Source organism: Tuber melanosporum (assembly GCF_000151645.1).
Source record: "Tuber melanosporum whole genome shotgun sequence assembly, scaffold_55, strain Mel28".
Classification (NCBI taxonomy): Eukaryota; Fungi; Ascomycota; class Pezizomycetes; order Pezizales; family Tuberaceae; genus Tuber; species Tuber melanosporum.
This window is the reverse complement of record NW_003299101.1, coordinates 33,190-53,434: the sequence shown is the minus strand read 5'-3', so window position 1 is coordinate 53,434 and position 20,245 is coordinate 33,190. Positions and strand designations below refer to the sequence as shown.

At 46.6% G+C, this 20,245-nt stretch overlaps 4 protein-coding genes; all 4 read right to left on the bottom strand.

The window, feature by feature from the left end:
• Nucleotides 1-4,370: 4,370 nt before the first annotated feature.
• On the bottom strand, nucleotides 4,371-4,939 carry GSTUM_00009277001 (uncharacterized protein; the record flags this gene model as incomplete). Its single annotated transcript, XM_002840596.1, has 3 exons — nucleotides 4,371-4,624; nucleotides 4,675-4,771; nucleotides 4,826-4,939. The coding sequence occupies 3 exons, from the start codon at nucleotides 4,937-4,939 to the stop codon at nucleotides 4,371-4,373; spliced, it is 465 nt and encodes a 154-aa protein (XP_002840642.1).
• A 25-nt stretch (nucleotides 4,940-4,964) lies between these two features.
• Nucleotides 4,965-5,209, bottom strand: GSTUM_00009276001 (uncharacterized protein; the record flags this gene model as incomplete). The annotated part of the gene is made up of 2 exons (XM_002840595.1): nucleotides 4,965-5,096; nucleotides 5,156-5,209. The coding sequence occupies 2 exons, from the start codon at nucleotides 5,207-5,209 to the stop codon at nucleotides 4,965-4,967; spliced, it is 186 nt and encodes a 61-aa protein (XP_002840641.1).
• A 58-nt stretch (nucleotides 5,210-5,267) lies between these two features.
• GSTUM_00009275001 (uncharacterized protein) lies at nucleotides 5,268-6,036 on the bottom strand (the record flags this gene model as incomplete). The annotated part of the gene is made up of 3 exons (XM_002840594.1): nucleotides 5,268-5,719; nucleotides 5,800-5,967; nucleotides 6,027-6,036. The coding sequence occupies 3 exons, from the start codon at nucleotides 6,034-6,036 to the stop codon at nucleotides 5,268-5,270; spliced, it is 630 nt and encodes a 209-aa protein (XP_002840640.1).
• Nucleotides 6,037-6,087: 51 nt separating this feature from the next.
• GSTUM_00009274001 (uncharacterized protein) lies at nucleotides 6,088-7,642 on the bottom strand (the record flags this gene model as incomplete). XM_002840593.2 has 2 exons in its annotated part: nucleotides 7,251-7,642; nucleotides 6,088-7,048 (listed from the first exon to the last, which is right to left on the bottom strand). The coding sequence occupies exon 2, from the start codon at nucleotides 6,358-6,360 to the stop codon at nucleotides 6,088-6,090; it is 273 nt and encodes a 90-aa protein (XP_002840639.1). The 5' UTR covers nucleotides 6,361-7,048; nucleotides 7,251-7,642.
• Nucleotides 7,643-20,245: the final 12,603 nt, after the last annotated feature.

Here is a 20,245-nt window from a genome sequence, read left to right as displayed (position 1 = left end):
TTTCTGCCTCCATTTTAGCGGTCAGTAACCGGTTTGATCCTACCACAGCGGTGAATGAACAGACTTGTAACTTACCGGTACGGTAATATCTGTCGGAACTCGCCAACTTATTAGATTACCAGCCGAAATGACCGTAACAGCTCACGATAGGTTTAGTTTGACGGATCAACAGAATTGCGAATGCCAATGAATGAGATGCAACATATTTGTGGGCACGGAGTGGATAACGAACCACAAGAGATCTTACACTATTGAATGCTGCAGGAAGGGGGAAGATTACTGCATAGGAAGAATTACGAACTGCGGTACCGGTAACTCACTAAAGGGACAGCCTGCTGGGTATCATACCCGTTTTGTTTTTACCTGCTCCATGAAATTGAAAACACATTGCGCCAATGCCGGCCAAAATGGGACGTCCGACTCGGGCCTCTACCTACCCTGAGCCACTCACGGCACTGCTTTGTTCGAAAATCAGTTGCAAGTGTTTTCCGCTATCTCCGGGTTCCGCCGAGGTAGGAGCTCTCGGGGCCATTTGTTGTGCTCTGGTACAAGGTGAGACCAGTCCTCCGGCCCTACCATAGCCAAGCCTGTCCCAAGAGAGGGATTGCCGCCCACCGTGAGCGGTTATCCTTGGGACACACCTTCGAGTTGGCTAGCACAGTAAGTGGGAGTAGGAGTATCATACCGTACCGCAAAAACTGAAATAGAGGATAAGCGTGTTTGGACAACGCACCGTAGCTGCCTCTCTCCTGGTCAAGAACCGCGGATCCTCTTTTTTTTTTATGCCCCAAATGCCGGAGTTGTGGTGTTTCCTCCATTATAGCCGAGGGCAGTTCCAACGTTCTAGCACTCCCCCATATCTTCTATGATACTGTAAGAAATTCAAATAGAGGATAAATGTGCTAGGACGTTGTACAGTACTTGCCTCTCCTAGTATAGCGCTGCGTATAATCCTTTCCTTTTGTCTCAGCGGAGGGCTGACTTTGCAGTGTTTCCTTCTCCCTTAGCTGAGAAGGGGAATTCCAACGTCCTAGCACATCATCTTCTATTCGGGCTCTTACGATACTCACACAAGTATAATCAGGTGGCCCCTTTGACAAGACGGTATGCAGGGATACCACCGAGTTGCCCCCAACCCGGATCACTCTGCATGGGTAGCTAGACGAAACTACTGATTTTGTGAGGGTACTTGTAAGAGTACCGGTACTCGAGTAGTATGCCCGGAACCCACCCCTTTCCGCCATTCGCCCACGGCAACTACCCTTGCTCTAATGACCGCAAAGGGAGGAAATGCCAAGCTTCAATTCGCTAGTACATAATCGCCCCCACACTCGTTGTATGGGCTGAAAATCACAGCCTGATCGACCCCAGTATGTAAGGCAAGGAAAATCGGGGATTACAAGTAAAACTAGGAAAATCGGGGGAGGTAAAAATAAGGCTGTGCCAGTTAACTGCTCGCCCCTGCACGGAGCCGCAACCTCCCTGGACACGGAGCCGCAACCACTCCCTCCCGAAGGTATAAAACGGTGCTCCCCGCCCAAATCATGTTACGAGATCCAGAACATACGGATATACAGCAAAACACAAAACAAAAATCCTCACTCCTCCACCAATGGCCGAGCCGTACGCAAACAGTCTCCGAACCGGAGAAATCATCGCAATCGTTTTCACAATCATCACGGCGGTCGTTGGCTTGCTCCAATTGTTCCCCAACTGCAGGTTCTGGGTGTCCGGGAAGCCCATCGTGAGTTGATCCGATACTCTTCCGCATAGGGTCGCTTCCCTGGGCATGACTTATAGATGCTGATCGGCATTCCAGCCTCACGCTACACCTCAAGAACTTCGGTAAGAGTTCGCCTCCTACAAGAAATGTTATCTCAACAATTAAGTTACCAGTACTGTACTGTACACGTTCGGGAGTTTGCTAAAGGGTAACGATTAGACCGATTCTTGTCGTTAATTGCATCGGTCAGCTACACCTCCACAACCCAGGGTCCGAGATTGACTTGGAGCGGGGTCCTGGGCTCACATCGACGCGGAGGAGAGATTTTGTTGGGACGATCACGGCAGGATAGAAGTGTTTTTGCGTGCATCTCACCTTGCTGTGAGCCTAGGTGGATCATCTGGGGCGACCCATGGGCTATGGATTAAGGGCCTTATTTTATCTTATTGTTTGATCTTTTCTCATTAAATTTTCACTTTGAATATATTGCCAAGTCGTTTCGTTATCATAATTTACATTATTTTTCCGATATCATACTGTGAGAATCATTGTATGTGAAGTGGTGTCATCTGGAACCGGAGGGATATATTGCGGTCTACAGCGAAAGCCCCGGGGCTCCCGTGAGCCGTTCGACTCTTCCACTTGCTCCTGTCCGTCATGATACAATACTTGATATTCTAACATGTCATCTTCCGAGCTTCGCTTTCCCTTCTGCGATTGCGGAATATAGAGTAGATACAAATACACGTAATCCAGCTTCCACCAAAAATATTGACTAACGACCGTGCGAATCAGCTGCTGCTCCACGTGGCCCCACAGCCATGCGAGTGATTCACTGTGAACCTGCCTACATCTTCCACTCAATATCATAATACATATCTTTCATAATATATAACTTATCGAGGCTTTTTCGCCCCACATGGGATACCGTAAAAAATCCCTATGATCCGCTATCAGTCCGCTGGAGACCTCGAGAGGGGGGACTCGCGAGAAGCGGTACTCGCCGGTATTGATTCGCACGATGATACTCGTTGGAGAGCCGCCGGACTATGGTCAACCCCGCCCATAGGCTGAACCCGGCTTGGAAATTGTGGGGCTTTGTATCCCACGATAGGTATCCGAACAGTATGATAGAAGCTTTCGTTTCTATGTCTGTTCGGTTCAACAATCGCGAACCGGTTAGCTAAACCGCTGAATTAGTATCCGTATCTCGAAGCTTCTAACCCCCCGCTCTTGACCGAGGGGTAGGGGGAAAAAAGATGGCAATAAGGAAATTAGAGAAGTGCGATCATCCTTCAAGTGCCTTTCTTCTCCTCCCACAATTTGCCAGGTGATACGAGCCCCGCACACAGGAGTGTCGCAACGAACGAACACAGCTAAAACTGGCGGGTTGCAGAAATATCCCGGTACCTAACGGCCAAATAGCAGGTCAGTGCGGTGGGTCTCACTGTTTGGCCGCTTATAATTTTCTGACGCCCTGAACACAGCCACTATTGGATATGGGGGAAAAAATCGGCGAACCTCAAAGTTTCGGTAATATACAATAGTAGCCACGTCCACAAACGTCAGAAAATTAAGAGTGCCATGAACTTGAAGGCACAGTTACTAGACACGTGCTCATATGACTTGAGTTGGAAGGAATTGTATCACCAACTTACAGTTCCACCAGTAAAAGAAATCGTACACCATACTCTTCGGACCACATATGTCCACCCTGCGGCCCAAAATGCAGCCACCCTTGCCATTTTATCGAAGCAATTATGACATTATGTCGATATTACTACGTTGGCTCACTCAAGTCCATTAGAGTTCTCAGCAAGGACTCGCAAAAAGAGGCACTCGCCGGTACTGATTCGTACGATGATGCCCATTGGAGAGCCACCGGACTGGCCACCCCCACCCATACGCCAAGATGTCGATCGGGGCTAAAGGGGAGCATGAAATTGTTTTTTAGAGGTTAAAAATACATCTACAGGGTCTCGGTCTCGTTCTAGGTCCCGTACAGCCCACAGAAGACAAAGTGAAGAGATGAGATGAAAAAGAGTGTAGGAAGAAGCCAGGAAGGGAAATGAATGTGGTGTCACCGCACCATAAAGCTGGAGAAAAGACTAATTCACCAATGCCCTCCAACGAACGAACCGTCAAACTTGCAGTAGGGCACACCGCCATCACAACTACAAAATTATCAGCCCACTTTCGTGATCTCGCGAGTAATATTCAATCCCTCCATAAACCGAACTAGAGCAATCGAATCAACAAGCCACGAAGTAGCCGACATCAAGAGCAAAGAGCCTCGCATACAGGGCGGAGATCATGATGTTCCCTCGGCGGAGAGGGGGAGGATTCCAATCACTGAAAAGACCCTCAAGCGACTTTAGGCGCATCCATGCCCTGTGTCTTCCCTCATTTTAACTGCCTCTTTTTGATTACAGTGCCTATATTCAAAACGGAATCAAATTCCCCACCAGGTTCCATAAACGCCACTTCATCTCCAGGGCAGTCCGGAGCCACTGCCGGAGCACCAAGTGACAGCGCTTCGGCCGAACCGAACCTGCCAGAGGGTACAGGGCCTTTTTTAAGGCAGATGCCGATACAGCGGTGACGTCTCGGGCGTTGGCTTTAACCCGCATATTACGATACTCGGGAATTAAAACAGCCGCTTCATAATCGCCGTAATCTCCAGGGATTGCTTGCCTCCGTGACTCTCCCTAAAGTCCCGTACTCCATGTTTATCAACTTGCTCCTTGTAGAAGCCAATATTGGTCACATTGCTCCCCTTCGCGTTGACAACATTCACACCTCTCTTATCAGTAAGGGCCTTGTTAGTTGCAATCGCAGCTGCCTTTGCGGCATCCCCAACGAGACCTGTGCTATTCGTCAAGCCAAAGAGCTTTGTGATCACTACTCGATTGGTTAGTGAGCCTCAAAACCAATATATGCAATTGACATACTAGTAACAGGTGTCACAATAGACCAATTGAATGCAAAAACTATGACTTTGAAGACCTCAGGCTGGCTGAGTAGAAGATTGATATCAACGACCAAGAGCTAGACAAATTATGAATTTGTTGTTGTTCAATAACTATAGAACGCAAAACATACCGAAACGTTGTCTTTCAGCGATTCCGGCCCCTTTGGGACCTCTTTTTTAGGTTCCTCAGACTGGCCCACCAGCACATAATCGCTATCCTCCGACTCGTTCTCCCCGTTGGTCATGTCTATCAAAATCTTGAGGTTGATGTCATTCTTGGCCCGCCCAATTCCTGCTCTGTTCGTGAGTAATTGTCGCCTCAAACTTTTGGTGCTCTTCGATTCTCTTCAAAGACGGGCGTATCCGAAATCTTTTGTCAGCGTAGGCTATGCATTCGCTATTCTTCAAAAGCGCCAGGTCAGTAAACCATAAAAATAAAAGGCTCTGGAAGGGTATCCTACAGCGGCAACTTGGATGGTGGGCCGCGAGGCACACTCAATACGGACACTCTCCATATATGGCACCTCCACTAAGCGTTCCTCTTCATCCACCCGCGCATCTTCGAACCACCGTTCAAGACCTCACAAGATGTAATCTTCTAGAAGCGGCCTCCCACGACCTTTTTCCAACCTCTAGTCTAGCTGCATAGGCAAGAAACACGAGCTGTACGTGGACGCGAGGTAACACGTTCGAATCCCCGATTCGTTGGAGGGAGAGACTGAGAATCTTGTATGCCAGCCCCTTGGAGAAGCTCAAAGATTCTTCAGTACAACTCCGAGATTTTGCATCGGTTTTGGTGGCTTGCGAGCGCGGCTTTGGGTTTTCCTTGCGTGGGTGGGGGATGTCAATGTAACCCAGGCGATCGAACAGAGTATCATCAAACTTTCCGAGATCGATATGGGTGAAATTGATACCATGAAGTTTAATAAACCTGGCATCGACACGGTTCTCGATAATGTGTTCGGGCGAAAATATCAGGTCAAACAAAGCCAAAATGCTTTCTCTAGCCGAGTAGAAGGGTTGCGCTACGGCCAAGCTTTGTAATAGTAGAATAATTGCTGAAGAACGTTGGGTCTGGCAAGGATAGCCAAATGATGAAACAAACGACCAATGTATGGAGTCTTATCCGTGGCCTTCGAGTACAAGAATCGGGCAACACCACCCCAAACGTCACGATTTCGGACATCACCGTCTTCAATAGCCATCCGATAAAGACCGAGATCGCCGAGACACTCTACCCATGTATTCCCAAAGGCGGGGGCACTCTCGTACACTACAAAGTCAATACCACTGAGATAAATTGTGGGGCAGAAACCGTGGCTCCAAACTTACATAACGCCATCATGCTACATGCAAGATAGATAAAGGTCAACATGTGCTCCAATGAGTATGGTTATCTATATCGGAGCAATTTCAGAAAGCCGCATATCCCATGCCTCCACATCCGAGCCGGCATTGCGTACTTGTCAGCCAATCGCCGTAGGGGGGGGCTAGCGCTCGGGTGTTGCGAGGCCAAAAAGAAATCGTGGTGCTCATGCGGCAGGGTGCGATATAAAGCAACCAATGCTTGCCACTGTTCATCGTTCAGACGAGGTTGTGTTTGGCCATCACCACAAGTTGCGGCAGCTTGCTTAGCATCCACCTGAGCACATTTTGCCTCAACCATGACTAAACCGGCATATATCCCCTTTACTTCAGCAATGAGCTGCTCCGGGTTGATTGGTCAAGTCTGTGGCTGTCTAACCAATCGTGTTTCATTATCTTCAGGCGTTGAGCCCCCGTGGAATTGCGGTGGTCGTATCTTGCACCCTCGTGGTGACTATCTGCTGGGATTGCTGTGCAAGGTTCTCTAAGATCATCCTCTACCCGCCTTCGCGGTTAAGAGAAAATGTCTGAGAGCGCAGCTACCTTTCTTAATGAGGGCGAGGTATAAAGGACTAGTGCCTTCCCCGGGTCGAACAAACGGCGGGATGCGGTTGCTCTAGTAGCCACTCCCGGCTCGTTATCCCTATACGGGTACGGCTTCATCACAAAGCGTGATCGATCAAAATCAGGATCTAGGAGCATCCTCGGCAATTATGTGTAGGTGTTGGTGGGCCGCCATCCGGAGCCAAGTTGAGGCCGTTCCCCTTTCTATTTATTAATCGAGCCTGCGAAGAAGCATCGGCCATTTGAATGCCCTCCCATTCACATCGACGTCGCCCTTAGAATATGCTGACGGGTTTGTTTGATCTCCAGGTTCCATTTTACTACCCATTCTTTGTCCGCCGGTGGCTTCCGAAGAAGCAGCATCTTTAGAACTCCATCGGATAAACGTATTTGAATTATGTGGTGATGTTTGTACATTTTCAGGACTTGATGGCACATCCACTCCAAACGCAAATTAGTATAGCTACAGTGTAAAAATACCAAATAGGCAACGACGAAAGAAAAGGGTATGGGGTAGGGAAAAAATTCCAAAGCAACTAGGTTAGCTAGATCTGCTCTTCGATGCGCATCCGCAAAAGCTCTCTCGCTCGCGATGCCTCTCAAAGAAGGAAATGCATTTGTGCTTACCCTTTTCTTCGGCATATCTCTTTCATATGTGTTCGAAAACTCTGGAGTTCAAGCTCACCCTAAGGACACTTCACCGGGTGATGGGTTGTGATGTGATCCCACAGGCCCCGCTCCACATTAAGCACGATAGGACAGAAGCTGCATTCGCAAGGGTTTTCCCTTTGCCTCCGCATGTTTTCGATAATTCTAGATTCAAGTTCGATGGCCCGAAGGCCGGTGTTCCTGTGACTGGCCGGCACCCCCCATACCGAAGGGCTTACTAAAAATAAGCTTTAAACAATACCGGGTATTCGAGGTGGGGAAAGAGGGGTGAAAATTCAGTGATGTCGACAGAGGGATGCGGACGGACCAACGATGAAACTCGCAGGGCTAGAAGAAATAGCGGAGCGCTGTTGGGGGGGGAGGTGAGCAGGTAAGCTTGAGTGCGGAGGATGGTGATATCCGGGTCCTACTGGGGATTCCCAAGGTATTAATGTGAGAGAGTACGCAGAACCAGGAAAGGAATCGAGGGAAAACCCTCGTCCAAACCAGCCACACGACTATAGGCCCAATAGGCAAGTGCTAGCTACCTACTATCGGGAAGCCAAAGCGCTGTGTGGTGTGCATGCCTCGGGGGGAGGGAAGCTGGGAATGGCGGTGAGATTCACCATGCTCATTGTGCGCAATCCAAGTATGGAGGGGGGTGCGAAGGAGAAGTGAGTGCGAAGCAACCCTCTCTCTTATGTGTCAGAAACCCCGCTATTATTAATAGAGAAACCCAAGCATTCTCGCTTATGGTTATGGCAAAGCAATTCCTCTCAGATATAACTTATGGGTAGAAATACGGGTAACTCAACCCCATACGGTACGATGCTTACTCGAGTACTCGAGTAGTGTAGCACCGCCGCCCATCCAGTGCCTGCTCCCTGCAGCAGTACTGATCGAGCAACCATGACTTCGAGAAAAGATATCACATCACAAGTGATCACCAACCCGCCGGTGGTATAAAAATGATGAAATTGTGTTTCTTCCTCTTATTGTTGTATCCACTATTTTCTCTCAAGCTAGCGTCAAGGCCACTCCCAAATAAAAAGGTCTAATTCCGGTACTTGCTGAGGGGAGGCCTGAAGCGTCCGTTCTCCTTAGTCCCCAAAGATCACCCAGTGGATTACCTAAAATCGCGGTGGAAAAAAAACCCTGACAACGTCTGTCTTCCAAATTTGCGATGACCATGCCGTAGTGAAAACAGGAACAAGAGAAAGAGACTACAATTTCATCATTTATACGGCCAGGGGAGTGTTGATCAAGTGATATGTTTTTTTATTCTACCATACAGGTACTCTCTCCTCGAGTACTTGTATTATATAAAATACCCGGGTGTGTCCATAAAAATCGGAAAGATGAATATCCTTGTCCTGCGAGGTTAGTGAGCAGAAAGCAACAAAAATTGGAAAACCCCCACTGGGATCGGCCATCCAAGAACCCATAGTATGGAAAAGAAATGGCTATGTACTGCACCAGTATGGGAGGCAGAATTCAATTTAAACAAATCTAATATCATAAATCTGTCCCAGTGATACCAGTGACAGAATCTTTCAGTCATGGAGTAAACTGTATCCTCCCCGTTTTCTCTTTCCTGCAATCTGCTCTTTCACTCTTTAGTTCGCATTTTATTGGCCTCCTGTCTCCTCTTGGTACAAATATCCACTCAGTTCAACGCATCTTGTTTAAGATGTCTACTTATGATACATAGAGTTGCGTGGTTGAGTTTTCCAGACAACACCCTGTTTTGCCACCCTTAGTTTCTGATACTCGAGTATTTATGGACACACCCGAGTACCGGTACTCATACCGTATGTGTTACGGTACCCGCATTCAGCAAAAAAGAAAAAAGGAGAAAAAAGAGAAGAGAAAAGAAGAGAAAAAAAGAGAAAAAAAGAAAAAGAAAAGAAAAGAGAAAAGAAGGATGAAGGAAGGAAGGAAAAAAGAAAAAAAGAAAAGTGGAAAAAGGAAAGTGGAAAAAGGAAAGTGGAAAAAGGAAAAAGGAAAAGGAAAAAGAAAAAAAAACCCCGATCACTCCCGGGCGTCTCTTGGAATGGAATCTTAATCAATGGAGGACCACCGGTTATTGGAGTTAGGTTATGGCAATGGGAACCACCATGCGAGTACTGCCGTATTGCAGGGAAACAAAATCATCCATACTTGTATGGGACATTGACCCCACTGCCCCAGCAGGAGGCCCAAAGCCTCGCCATTTGCCCTACCCCAAGCACCCCCTACGCCGGATAAGTGACACCATCCAGTGCTTTCCTGATGGTGGGGACCGGTACTCGAGTACTGTACGAGTACTAATATCAAATCATCGCTTCTATGATAGCTGGCTCCTTGGGGACCGTGACCACGAAAGTTAAACAACCGACTGCACACAATTGCCATCTATCATTTCGTGAACTGAACATTTGTATTCCGACGAAAACTAGGTATCATACGGTACTAGTATAATACTAAATGACGTTTGCGGAAACAACTTCTTACCGGGTTTTTGCCTGGATCTCAGTGTCATGCAACAGTGGTCGTGTTCACAATCGTCCTTCAATTGCAAGTGCTCGAGTATGATGTCCCCGGTCCCTCCCGAGTACTCGAGTAAAATTTGGCCTTGTGCTTTCTCCAGTCAGAAACCGAATTTGGCGGCTACGGCCGTTGGTATTTGATAAACAACTGGGGGGTTGGTTTTTGCGGGTAATGATTGGGGATGTTGCCCATGGTGTGAACAAGGGTGACGGGCTGACCCCGCATAACTTACTAGTTGCACGGGATATTTCATCGGTGAGATACTCTACTCGTAGTGGTATCATTCCTCAAGAACTGGGACAACCGGGCCTCGCGCAAGGACGTTAGAGCTGCCTCTCCTGGCCCTAGTATGTACAGTACCTGCACCGTATAATATTATATCATACGATAAGGTCTGTGGGATTTCCCTCTCGATCATATTTGTCTCAGCTAAGGGCTGAATGACAGCTCCCTTGCGGCCCTCTTTTCCCCTTTGAGAAATTCTGGACGTCTCAGCGTGTGGTTCAGAGATCACCGTTCCAACACACCGACAAGGAACAGGCGTGACGAAGCCACCCTCACCTCACCTCTTTTTTCTGCCTTCTCGTTTGCCATGCCGAGTTTCTGTCTGCCCCAATAACCCACACCCCTCGGGTTGAGCCAACCCCAACCTCTGCGTGGTTTTCCAGGACGGAAGTGACCATAAATACCTTCGTACAGTTACCGGTAAACAGAGTAGCTTGGTATGATATATAGACCACATTCCCCCCGATTATCTCGACCGAGTAACATACATTCCAAACGACCCCTCAAATACCACAAAATCCACAGTGTACTGTACTCCACAGACATCGTTCCAAACGAATAAAAACAAAAAAGACTTAATCAATGGCCGAGCCACAAGCAAATGAAGTCCGAACCGGAGAAATCGTCACCATCGTCTTCGCAATAATCACCGCAATTGTTGGTCTGCTCCAATTATTTCCCAACTGGAAGTTTTGGGAGCCCGCACAACCTGTTGTATGTTCATCCGTTCCGACCCTATCCTACTTGGGGCCGTCATTTCCTTAGGCGCTTCTTATACTTATGATATACTGATATCCAAATAGTTACCCATTAGACATCAAGAACTTCGGTAAGGAGTTGCCCACAACAGCCCTTCAAGATTCCTTCACTTGAATAGTAGCTAATGTGCAAATATTAGCCTGGTCTTTGTCGTTAACTGTATCGGTCAGCTGAGCTTTCAAAATCCGGAGCACGAGGTCGACCTAGAGCGAAATCCCTTATCTACCCCGTGGGGGAGAAGCAGTATAGAGAGAAGGGTCACGAGAGGGTAGAAGGGATATTGTGCAAGGGTCAGACCTCAGGGATCGTAAGGGGAAAGACATAATTCAAGGGTTTAGTCGGGTCTCATATTTCACCTTTCAATTCTGTCATAAAGAAATTACATCATTACACTTATTCCATGCCTCGAAGACCCTATTATATCATAGGGAACACTTTTTTTTCCTATTCCATTACACGTCTGCACGAAAAGCCAAAGAAGACTTTTCTGGCTCAAGTACCCCCGCGCCCGCCCTGATCGAAACTAATTCACATTCCACCGAACCCTAGTTGAAATCTACTTGAGCTCATCGAAGCCCTTCCTATGAAGTCCATTGGTATCATATCATACATACCCATTGTTATAGGGTATTAGCGACAAAAGAAGCATACCCTTCCGCCTCGCTGGGCACAACCAACTGGTACGGTACTCCCCCCCCCCGAAATAATGGGATCATAATATTATCATACTCTCCAAATATCACATCACTCTCCTATGGTGATGCCCTAGCTCCCGAGCCCTCGTTAGAGTCATTATACGGTAGAGTGGCGGTTGCCAAATTGAACGTCTTCCCAAGAATCTTTTGGACACCAGTTTTTTTTGTCGCGACTAGCCAGGCTCGTACCATCTCCCATACCGACCCAGCATTTGTGCCGCTCCCTTTGCCATTCACAGTCTATGCACCCTATCCGAGAGAAATGTTCGACCAAGTGAATGATGAATTAACCAGTCGGACATGGTTCGAGTTCCCAGCGTGCTCTCTCGGAGTCACGACGATTTGTCTCTCGAAGATGATATTTAACTGTGATCTGATACCAACAGTAAATCATGATTTCTTGTGGAGCGTTGCTGTGGTAGTTAAATGACCCTCGTTCAAGCCATTGCTCGGGCGGTTCTCCTTCGTGCCGGATTTATCTCGCGGTGAATTGGGACGCATAAACCTCGTTTGAGAAAACATTTTCGCTCATCAGGCACTCTTATCCATGTTTCGTACTCGGACATCATGATTCTTGGGGTTCTTTACTATTCCGATTTATCCATAGTTCCCATGTTGGCTATCATACCTCTTCCTCCAATGCCGATAACTCAGTATTCCCGGATCCCGATGGACATTGGATGGGGCAGGGACTTATTGGCCAGCACCATACAATCACGCAACCCTGCTGACCAATAACGCCGAGTGATACTTCATGAACTCAATATTTTGCTGAACAGCAAAGCGTTTGCCCGCCTAGCAGGCACCAACTTCGGCCTGCGAAATCTACCACGTTCTCGATACTAGTAACTGTGAGAGTACTCACTCATCCTTGATAACCAAAGGTTACTCGGACAAACAAGTTTGACCGAGCAGACCTTCCGAACAAACCCGGGATTTTATTGGCCGCAAACAAATCACACTACAATAAAACATTGTTGGTCTTGGCAATTTACAGTAGCTATAATAATTATTTTCCCATTTTTTTCTCCCTTCATTTCCTTTTCCCAAATAAGGCTTTATTCGGCAGGTGCCATGCCTATAATAATCAACAAAAAAAAAAAAATTTCTTTCTTGCTAGTCACTACTAATGTGTGATGGTAATTGTTGGGGTAACTTCTTTAATGCTGTGTGGAAAATAGTTTTTTCTCTATGATACTATGATATCATAAACTTTGAAAATAAAAATAAAAATGAAAAATCCAATGAAAAAAAAAAAAAACTGTTAATTGCAAATACTGACCACCTTGGTGAGATCTGTATGATACATGACTAACAAAATCCAGGGATATCTCTCAGGGGTCTATGATATCATACCCAGCCAAACTTATTCCTTAGTGTTCGAATAATGAGGTATGTTACCGTACCTTACGCGATCGATCCCATACCCTCGAGTTCACTTTACGCTAAATTACCGGAAAGCGACATTTTCCCATCTTAATTTAAATTTTGATCTTTTTTCTAACCTAGACAAAGCCACACGCTGCTCAGACATCCACCGCTTAGGCATATGCTAATTGACTTGTTTGCTACGAGGAACTCACCTTCTAATCTCTTCGCTTACAACACCGTCTTCACCTGTTAAACCCACAATCTCAGTACAGGCTCAGATCCCCTAATCAGTGCGAAAACGCTCCATGAAAGGATAGTGCTATGCAAATTAAAGCATAGCTTATGGAAGCTGAGTGTGCCGGGCCTTATTAACAGGTGTTTGTTATTTTGTTAACTTAAATCTTTTTAGCCAACCATGGCTTGGCAGCTTGGACCGTGGTTTCTGTCGAGATTCCCGATAGTGGATTTAACAAGTTAATACTCAAGAACTCGGGCTCGTAGACTATGATACATCACTTTATCCAGTTTACCGCAGGGGTTTCATATTCAAGATTAGTCATTTGGGTGGGGAGAGCGTCTGGGCTGCTTGTGGTTTTGTCTCTGGGGTTTACGTCATGCATTTTTGGTAAAGATATGTGAATGCTAAGACTCAGGCTTTTTTGGTGATGGTCAGCTGGTGGCTCCTGGTGTTATTAATAATAATATTATTACAGTATTTTACCCTATGGTACAGAATGGTATGGTAGCTTACTGTACGTTACCATGCGAACCCAAATTGGCACCGAGTAATGGATGGTGACAACACTAGTGTGGCAACGATTACGAGAAAGATAAGTTATCCAGTATAATTCATTATCCTTGTTTGCTAATCCGGCCTCGGCCTAGGGTCATCCGAATCCAGTTCTAAACGGATTCAATGGCTTACGGTAGCTATTGCTGAGATCGTAATCTAATGAACCAGTATCTCGGATTTCCTAGCAGCAAAACCAGATTCCCCTCAAGGGTGGTAATCCCCGGAGGAGTGTATAGGGGGATCAGGGGGGGCTTGTGCTCCCGAGCCCCTAAAGGCAGCGAGCACTACGCTTCTAGTCCTGGCTCTTGCCCGGAAAATTTGGACTAGGAGAAAGATGAAATGGTAGAGGGTGAAACTATTCATTGTTGGTATTGTAGATGGGTATCTGGTAGATGTGACTTAGTATCATAGAGTCCCAAGATCTTCCCTCAATTGAGGCATGATCCTGCATAATTTCTATAGCATTTTCGGAGTCTTGTATGATACCTTGCTGTGAACTCTTTTTAGTGCTCCGAGCAACCTAGCAGGAATCGCAAAGTGAACTGTAATTCTTTGGTATGTTTCAGGCCATTTGGGTAATACCCTATTTGAAATAAGTAGCAATATTGATCCCATTTGTAATTGGTGCAGATTGAACGGGGTGATTTGTCAGATATGTATGATACTGCCACAAATTGAGTTGGGAGAGTCTGGAAAGAAGGCTTTAATATCATTGATAACTAGTGCCAATAATCAGCTGTAGTGAGTTCTGCTCTTAATACCCAGACTTTACCCCAAAATAATTCTTCCATGTCGTTACCCGTATATAGGGCTCACTTGCTCGACCTGGAGCATTGAATATATCTTATTTTTATTTCTCAAGATGGTATGATATTTATCCGCTCAGTGGGGCTCTTGGGTTAAGGTATGTAGACTAGGATTCCACGTGTCAGGGTAGCGAATAGATCAGTGAGCACCGTACTCATCAGTAACCAATGGTTACTCGGACAAACATTGCCAATAACTTGAGACCACTCTGGGGCCGTTTGGCCTTACTATTTTACCCATCATAGTTACCAACCATGATTATGGCTATACGCCAAATGGCTCCTTTGTCTCCTCTTATGCCCGGAATCTTTTAATAGAACAGTTTTGATTTTCTGTTATGATATTAACGGATATTGCATTTTATTAGAATTTCCGGTGCCATACCATTGATTGGCCCCGTCCCAGTTTCTCTAGTGTGTATCCATCCATACAATTTGGTCACCGCTTCGATCCACGGCCCGAGTGCTTCTCCCCAAAAACCACATACTCAAAAATCCCTAGGTGTAGATGGTTGGCATAAAGTGCCCAAACACAGGGATCAAACGTTTGTATGCCAAATCTTCTGAGAGCATCTAAGATACCTTAGCAAATTCCGACTCAAATGCTCCAGTACTCCGTACCAAGTACTTGTATCCCTAGGGCTTACCGTGAAAACCTACACGAGCCTCACCAGGAGGCTCTACCGGCAATCATTCGGTAGTACCATACCAGCAGACAGGACCCAAGATATCGAGCCCCAAATATTCGTAACCCAATTTTGCAACAGAAAAGCTTACTGATGTCCCCGAGCGGAACGCAGTTTGGGGTTGAGTGTCCATCATACCAAGACTATCAATGACAATTATTGGAGTGTGCCGCCCTTCCGTGAAAACCCGGTAGGCCGTGCAGGGAACCCTCGTTGCCGTTACTGCACATATCTCTTAATCCGACATTCAAGTTGCAGAACATCGTCTACGCACAGACAATACACGGCAGAAACACCATCGCTGACTGATATTCACCAAGTTCGATTTCGCTGAAAGGCTCTGAATATTTTCTAGAAGTAGTTTCTGAGGCCGGAATCTAGCCTTACTCCTTCCTAGCGCCTACAAGTAGTAAATTTAGGATAGCCCGAGACACATACACTCCTACAAGAACCCTAATAATTTAACCTCACGCTCGGGCGTTGGAGTTGCCTCTACCGGTAAGTGTTTCCGCCTTCCAAGAGAGAATTCTGGACGCCCCAGCGCGATGCTCAACCATTCGATCTCCGATAATAATTCCAAGACAAACAGGTAAATCCACCACTACAAGTGCAAGGGCAGATTATAGATTTATGGTACAGAGCAGGGGTGGCCATCCTCCTCTGTGGAGGCAATTTTGAAACACTGGAAATGCATGCATTCCAACCAGGGGCCATGGATGGGTGATGAGAAGGTGAAAGAAGAAAATCAGAAAACTGTTAGCTACGATCACAGTATATTGGGTTTTTTTAGTTCTGGCTTTATTAAGTTCGATAGCTCCGATTTATTTGAGGGTATGGTGCCCATCTTTGCAAGCGCTGTAAAGCTGCTATAGAACCTCCGAGCCCTGCTCCGTACCCGTACGAGAACCACGAATTCATGATCCCCCCTTGTACCACTTCGATCCTAAAACCCATCATCCGCCAATGACCTGTCCTTGTCTCAGCTTCCCTTCTCTCCCCTTCTCTCACTCAAAAAAGGTTGCGTCTGTGCAAAAACTTACGCTCTCAAATCAACTTTTACAGCTCACCATCTGGCGAAGTACTCCACTGCAACCATCGCACAAATAAATAAGTAAATAAATAAATAAGCCGTGTTCAGTGTGGTACACCCTCTATACAGCGGAACTACCCGATAGACACACATAAGCAGTGTCTCTAATTCCTGCCAAACCAGGCAACCCATCATCCTACAACCGGCTTTCAACTCACACGGTAAGTTAAATCCCTTCCCCCACTTTCCCACGCAGGTATTCCGGGAATCAGATATACCGCGTTCCATCTCCGTACAGTACTCCCTGCTGAATACCCCGAAGAGCATAACGCCACACTACTGTACGGGGGGGGGGACGTCTGTAGCCGGAGTACATTGCCAGCTTCAAACCCCAAAGGATTCTCAACCTCTACTCTAATGAGAATTATGGCTGTTGAACAATAGAGTAGATGACTATCTACACATTAGCAAAGACAAAACAAGGATGTCTCGAGTTTTCATGGAGATACTGAGGTTTAGAAGTATGATATATCAAAATTTTGGTAGGAAAGTGGATGTCAGGGACGTATTATTTACGGTACTGACAATTTCATTGGCCAATTAACATACTATTACTAAGCCCGAACCATGTTGGCCTGTCTGACCCTCACCAGTCTTACTCCTAGCATGCATACCCGACACACACACGATTATTTCAACAAGGCGCAAGGATACAAGTATCTTCGACTCGTACTGTGCTTGTACAGTACAGTACCATATCAGTAATCCGGCGAGTGCCTTAAAAAAGTTTCTCTCAAGTATTTTCAAGCCCGCCTTTCTCCGAGTGACCCCCCAAGTGCTATAAAATACCGCTACCGGTATGTCAACACCGCCGAGGCCCCTTTCGAAGAAATCTCGTTCGAAGATCCCTGTTTTCAGTTTTAGCTCGAGCAGGATGTGTTGCGAGACTGATGGTCTTTACAGGAAGGCTGAGCTCATTACCTAAACCGATGAAATTGTGGCCTCCTGTAGGGACTTTTTTTTTTCGAAATGCCATTCCACTCTGCAATCGGACCCCCCCCCCCGTCTCAAAAGCATCGCCCCCTCTGACCCTTGCTAGCCCATTCTAGTTCACCTGTAATTCATGGAATTTGTGCCTATCGTCTCCACACTCGAACGAAGACAAGGATCTGCTAAACAACGCAGTTTACGCGAAGAATATTCTGCACAAGGACACATGATAACAATGAAATGGAGTAGAGTACCGCATCAGAGGTATTCAGCTGGTCAACGAACCTTAGCCCATCGAATGTCGATCTCATAATAGGAACGAAGGTCGCAATTCCCTGCAGTTCTACTCGTAAGTGTTCCCGTTGTTCTATTCTGGTATCGTAGCTTTTTGCTCTAGGGGTGCGAAGTGAGACAGCGTGTATACTGTAGTTCCAGCACCCCCCCCCCGTACCAGCACCCTTTTGGCCGCCTACATTTCTGCCTCCTTGTAGACGCCAGCGACCGGCTGACCGCCAGCGAAATAAAGAACAGACACCACCAGTGAAAAAGCCAGCATACACCGCCAGTAAAAAAGTAAATAGAAACTACCAGTGAAAAAGTAAATAGACACCACCAGTGAAAAAGTGAACAGGTTAGCACTTTAACTTAGCGTAAGATCTGTCTGAATCCCCTGTCATATTATCAGCCCAAATGACCAAATAACCCTATCACCCCACGGAAGGCCCCCCGCGAGCCTTGATCCAGTGGGGGCCCAGCAGTCCCGGGGCACGATTCGCTCGGGTGGTGAAAGTGGGATACCTCTGTAGCCCGAGCCTAATCACGCTCCCGATGTTTAGCAATAGAGCCTATTTAGGTTGCAATTGATAGCTGTTATGAACAACTTAAGGAAAGTATGCTAATCCCGATTACCGTACTCCCCTAAGAAAACCATTGACCTCCATTTCTTCCCTCACTACTTTCTCAAAACCCAAAATTTATTTAATTTTCTATTATTTTTCGATTATTAGCCTAGGATTCGGGCTTTATTTTCCACCTCAAAAGCTTACTCCACTAGTTTTTGTTGCCTCTTGAAGAGCATTCAAAGACGAAACACTTTTCCGGGAGGTATATAACCCCCTAGGTGGGGAGCGGTGATCTTCGGGTACCCCCCCTAAACTCTTTACTTGAGTATCATATACGATAGAGGCTATCTCGACATGGCGAACTGTGCCCCAGACCTTCTAAACTCCCCTCCTCCAGCACCGCACTCGAGTAGCGGTAAATCATCCGCCATCGCATTTGCCTCGAAATTCTTACTTGGCCCGTTGGAGACATGTGCCTGTAGGTTGCACCGGTGTGTTGGCAGGACCATGCGGAAAAAGCAATCACCGACGAAATGCTATCATAATTTCAAGCAAATTGATATGTGAGGTCTGAGTGTCACCCCGTTCACGCCATGAGCAATTCACCAATCATAAAACCAAATTCCAGTTTCGTACGGTAATCGTATCCCTTGCTGTAACTGTCAGGTTCACGCGTGACGAAGTCAACCCCTGACACCACCCTTCTCTTTCTGCCTTCTTGCGGGTGTGGATCATCCTTCTTGTCTGCCTAACTCATCCCCCCGAGTTGAGCCAACTTTTGCGCGGGTCTGGTTTGCAATGCCACGCTCTCCACACCGGCGGGATCATAAATACATTGTCATAGTTGCCCAGCCCAGGGGGGTAAGTAGCGTAGCTTGACATAAATCAGATTTCATATCCCCAATTTTCCCGGCCAACATTCAACCCGAACAAGCCCTCAATTACCCCAAAATTCGCAGTGTACCGCATAGAGATCGTACCAAACGAATAGAAGAAGAAAAGGTTGAATCGATGGTCGATGAACAAGCAAACGAACTTCGAACCGGAGAAATCATCACCATCGTCTTCACAATAATCACGGCTATTGTCTGTCTGCTCCAATTATTTCCCAACTGGAGGTTCTGGGAGCCAGCACAGCCTCTTGTAAGTTAATTTGTTTCGACCCTATCTTGCTTGGGCCTGTCATTTCCTCAGGTGCTTCTTATCATACATGTATGCTGATAGCCAAATAGTTGCCCACTAGAAATCAAGAACTTCGGTAAGGGTTTGCCCACAACAGCCCTTCAAGACCCTTTCCCTCGGGTGGTATGATATGATGTAATAATATTATAATAGCTAATTCACGATACTTAGCCCGGTATTTGTCGTCAACTGTATCGGTCAACTGAGCTTTCAAAACCCAGAATACGAGGTCCATCTAGAACAAAATCCCATATCTACTCCGTGGGAGAGAAGGGTCTCGGGAGGTGGAATGAATATTGTATAAGGGATAGATCTCGCAGGGGGGACAGCAGAGGGCAGGAAATGGTTCAAGGGTGTTATTTGGTCCCATATTTTTTAGACTTTATTTCTCACTGATTTCTGTCGTAAAAAAACACATTATCACATTATTCCATACGATGAAGACCCTATTGCCTTCCCATGAACTTAACTGGCACCCATGACTGTAGGGTCTCAGAGACAAAAGAAACTTACCCCCACTCCACCTCGCTGAGCACAACCAACTGCCACAATACCCACCTCCGAGACAGTGCGAACCGCCTCTCCAAATATCATACATCACTCTCCCATGGTGATGCCTTGGCTCCCAAACTATCGTTAGAGCCATCGCACAGTAGAGTTTCCGTTGCCAATTTGAATGCCTATATTCCTGGGGCACCATGTATCTTTCGCCGCTAGGCTCGTATCACCTCCCATACCGACCCGACATTTGTACGACTCCCTCTGCCGTTCATAGTTTGCACGTCTCGCTAGAGGGAAACTCTCGACCGACTGCGCGATAGATTAACCGCTTAGACGTTGTTCAAGCCTCCAGAAGTGCTCTCCCGGAGTCATCACAATTTGACTCCAGAATACGAGATTAACTGTAATTGATACCAACAGTAAATCATAACTTCTTGCGCAGCTTTACTGTGGCAGTTGAATGACCCCCATTGAAACCCTCACTCGGGCTGCTCTCTTTCATGCC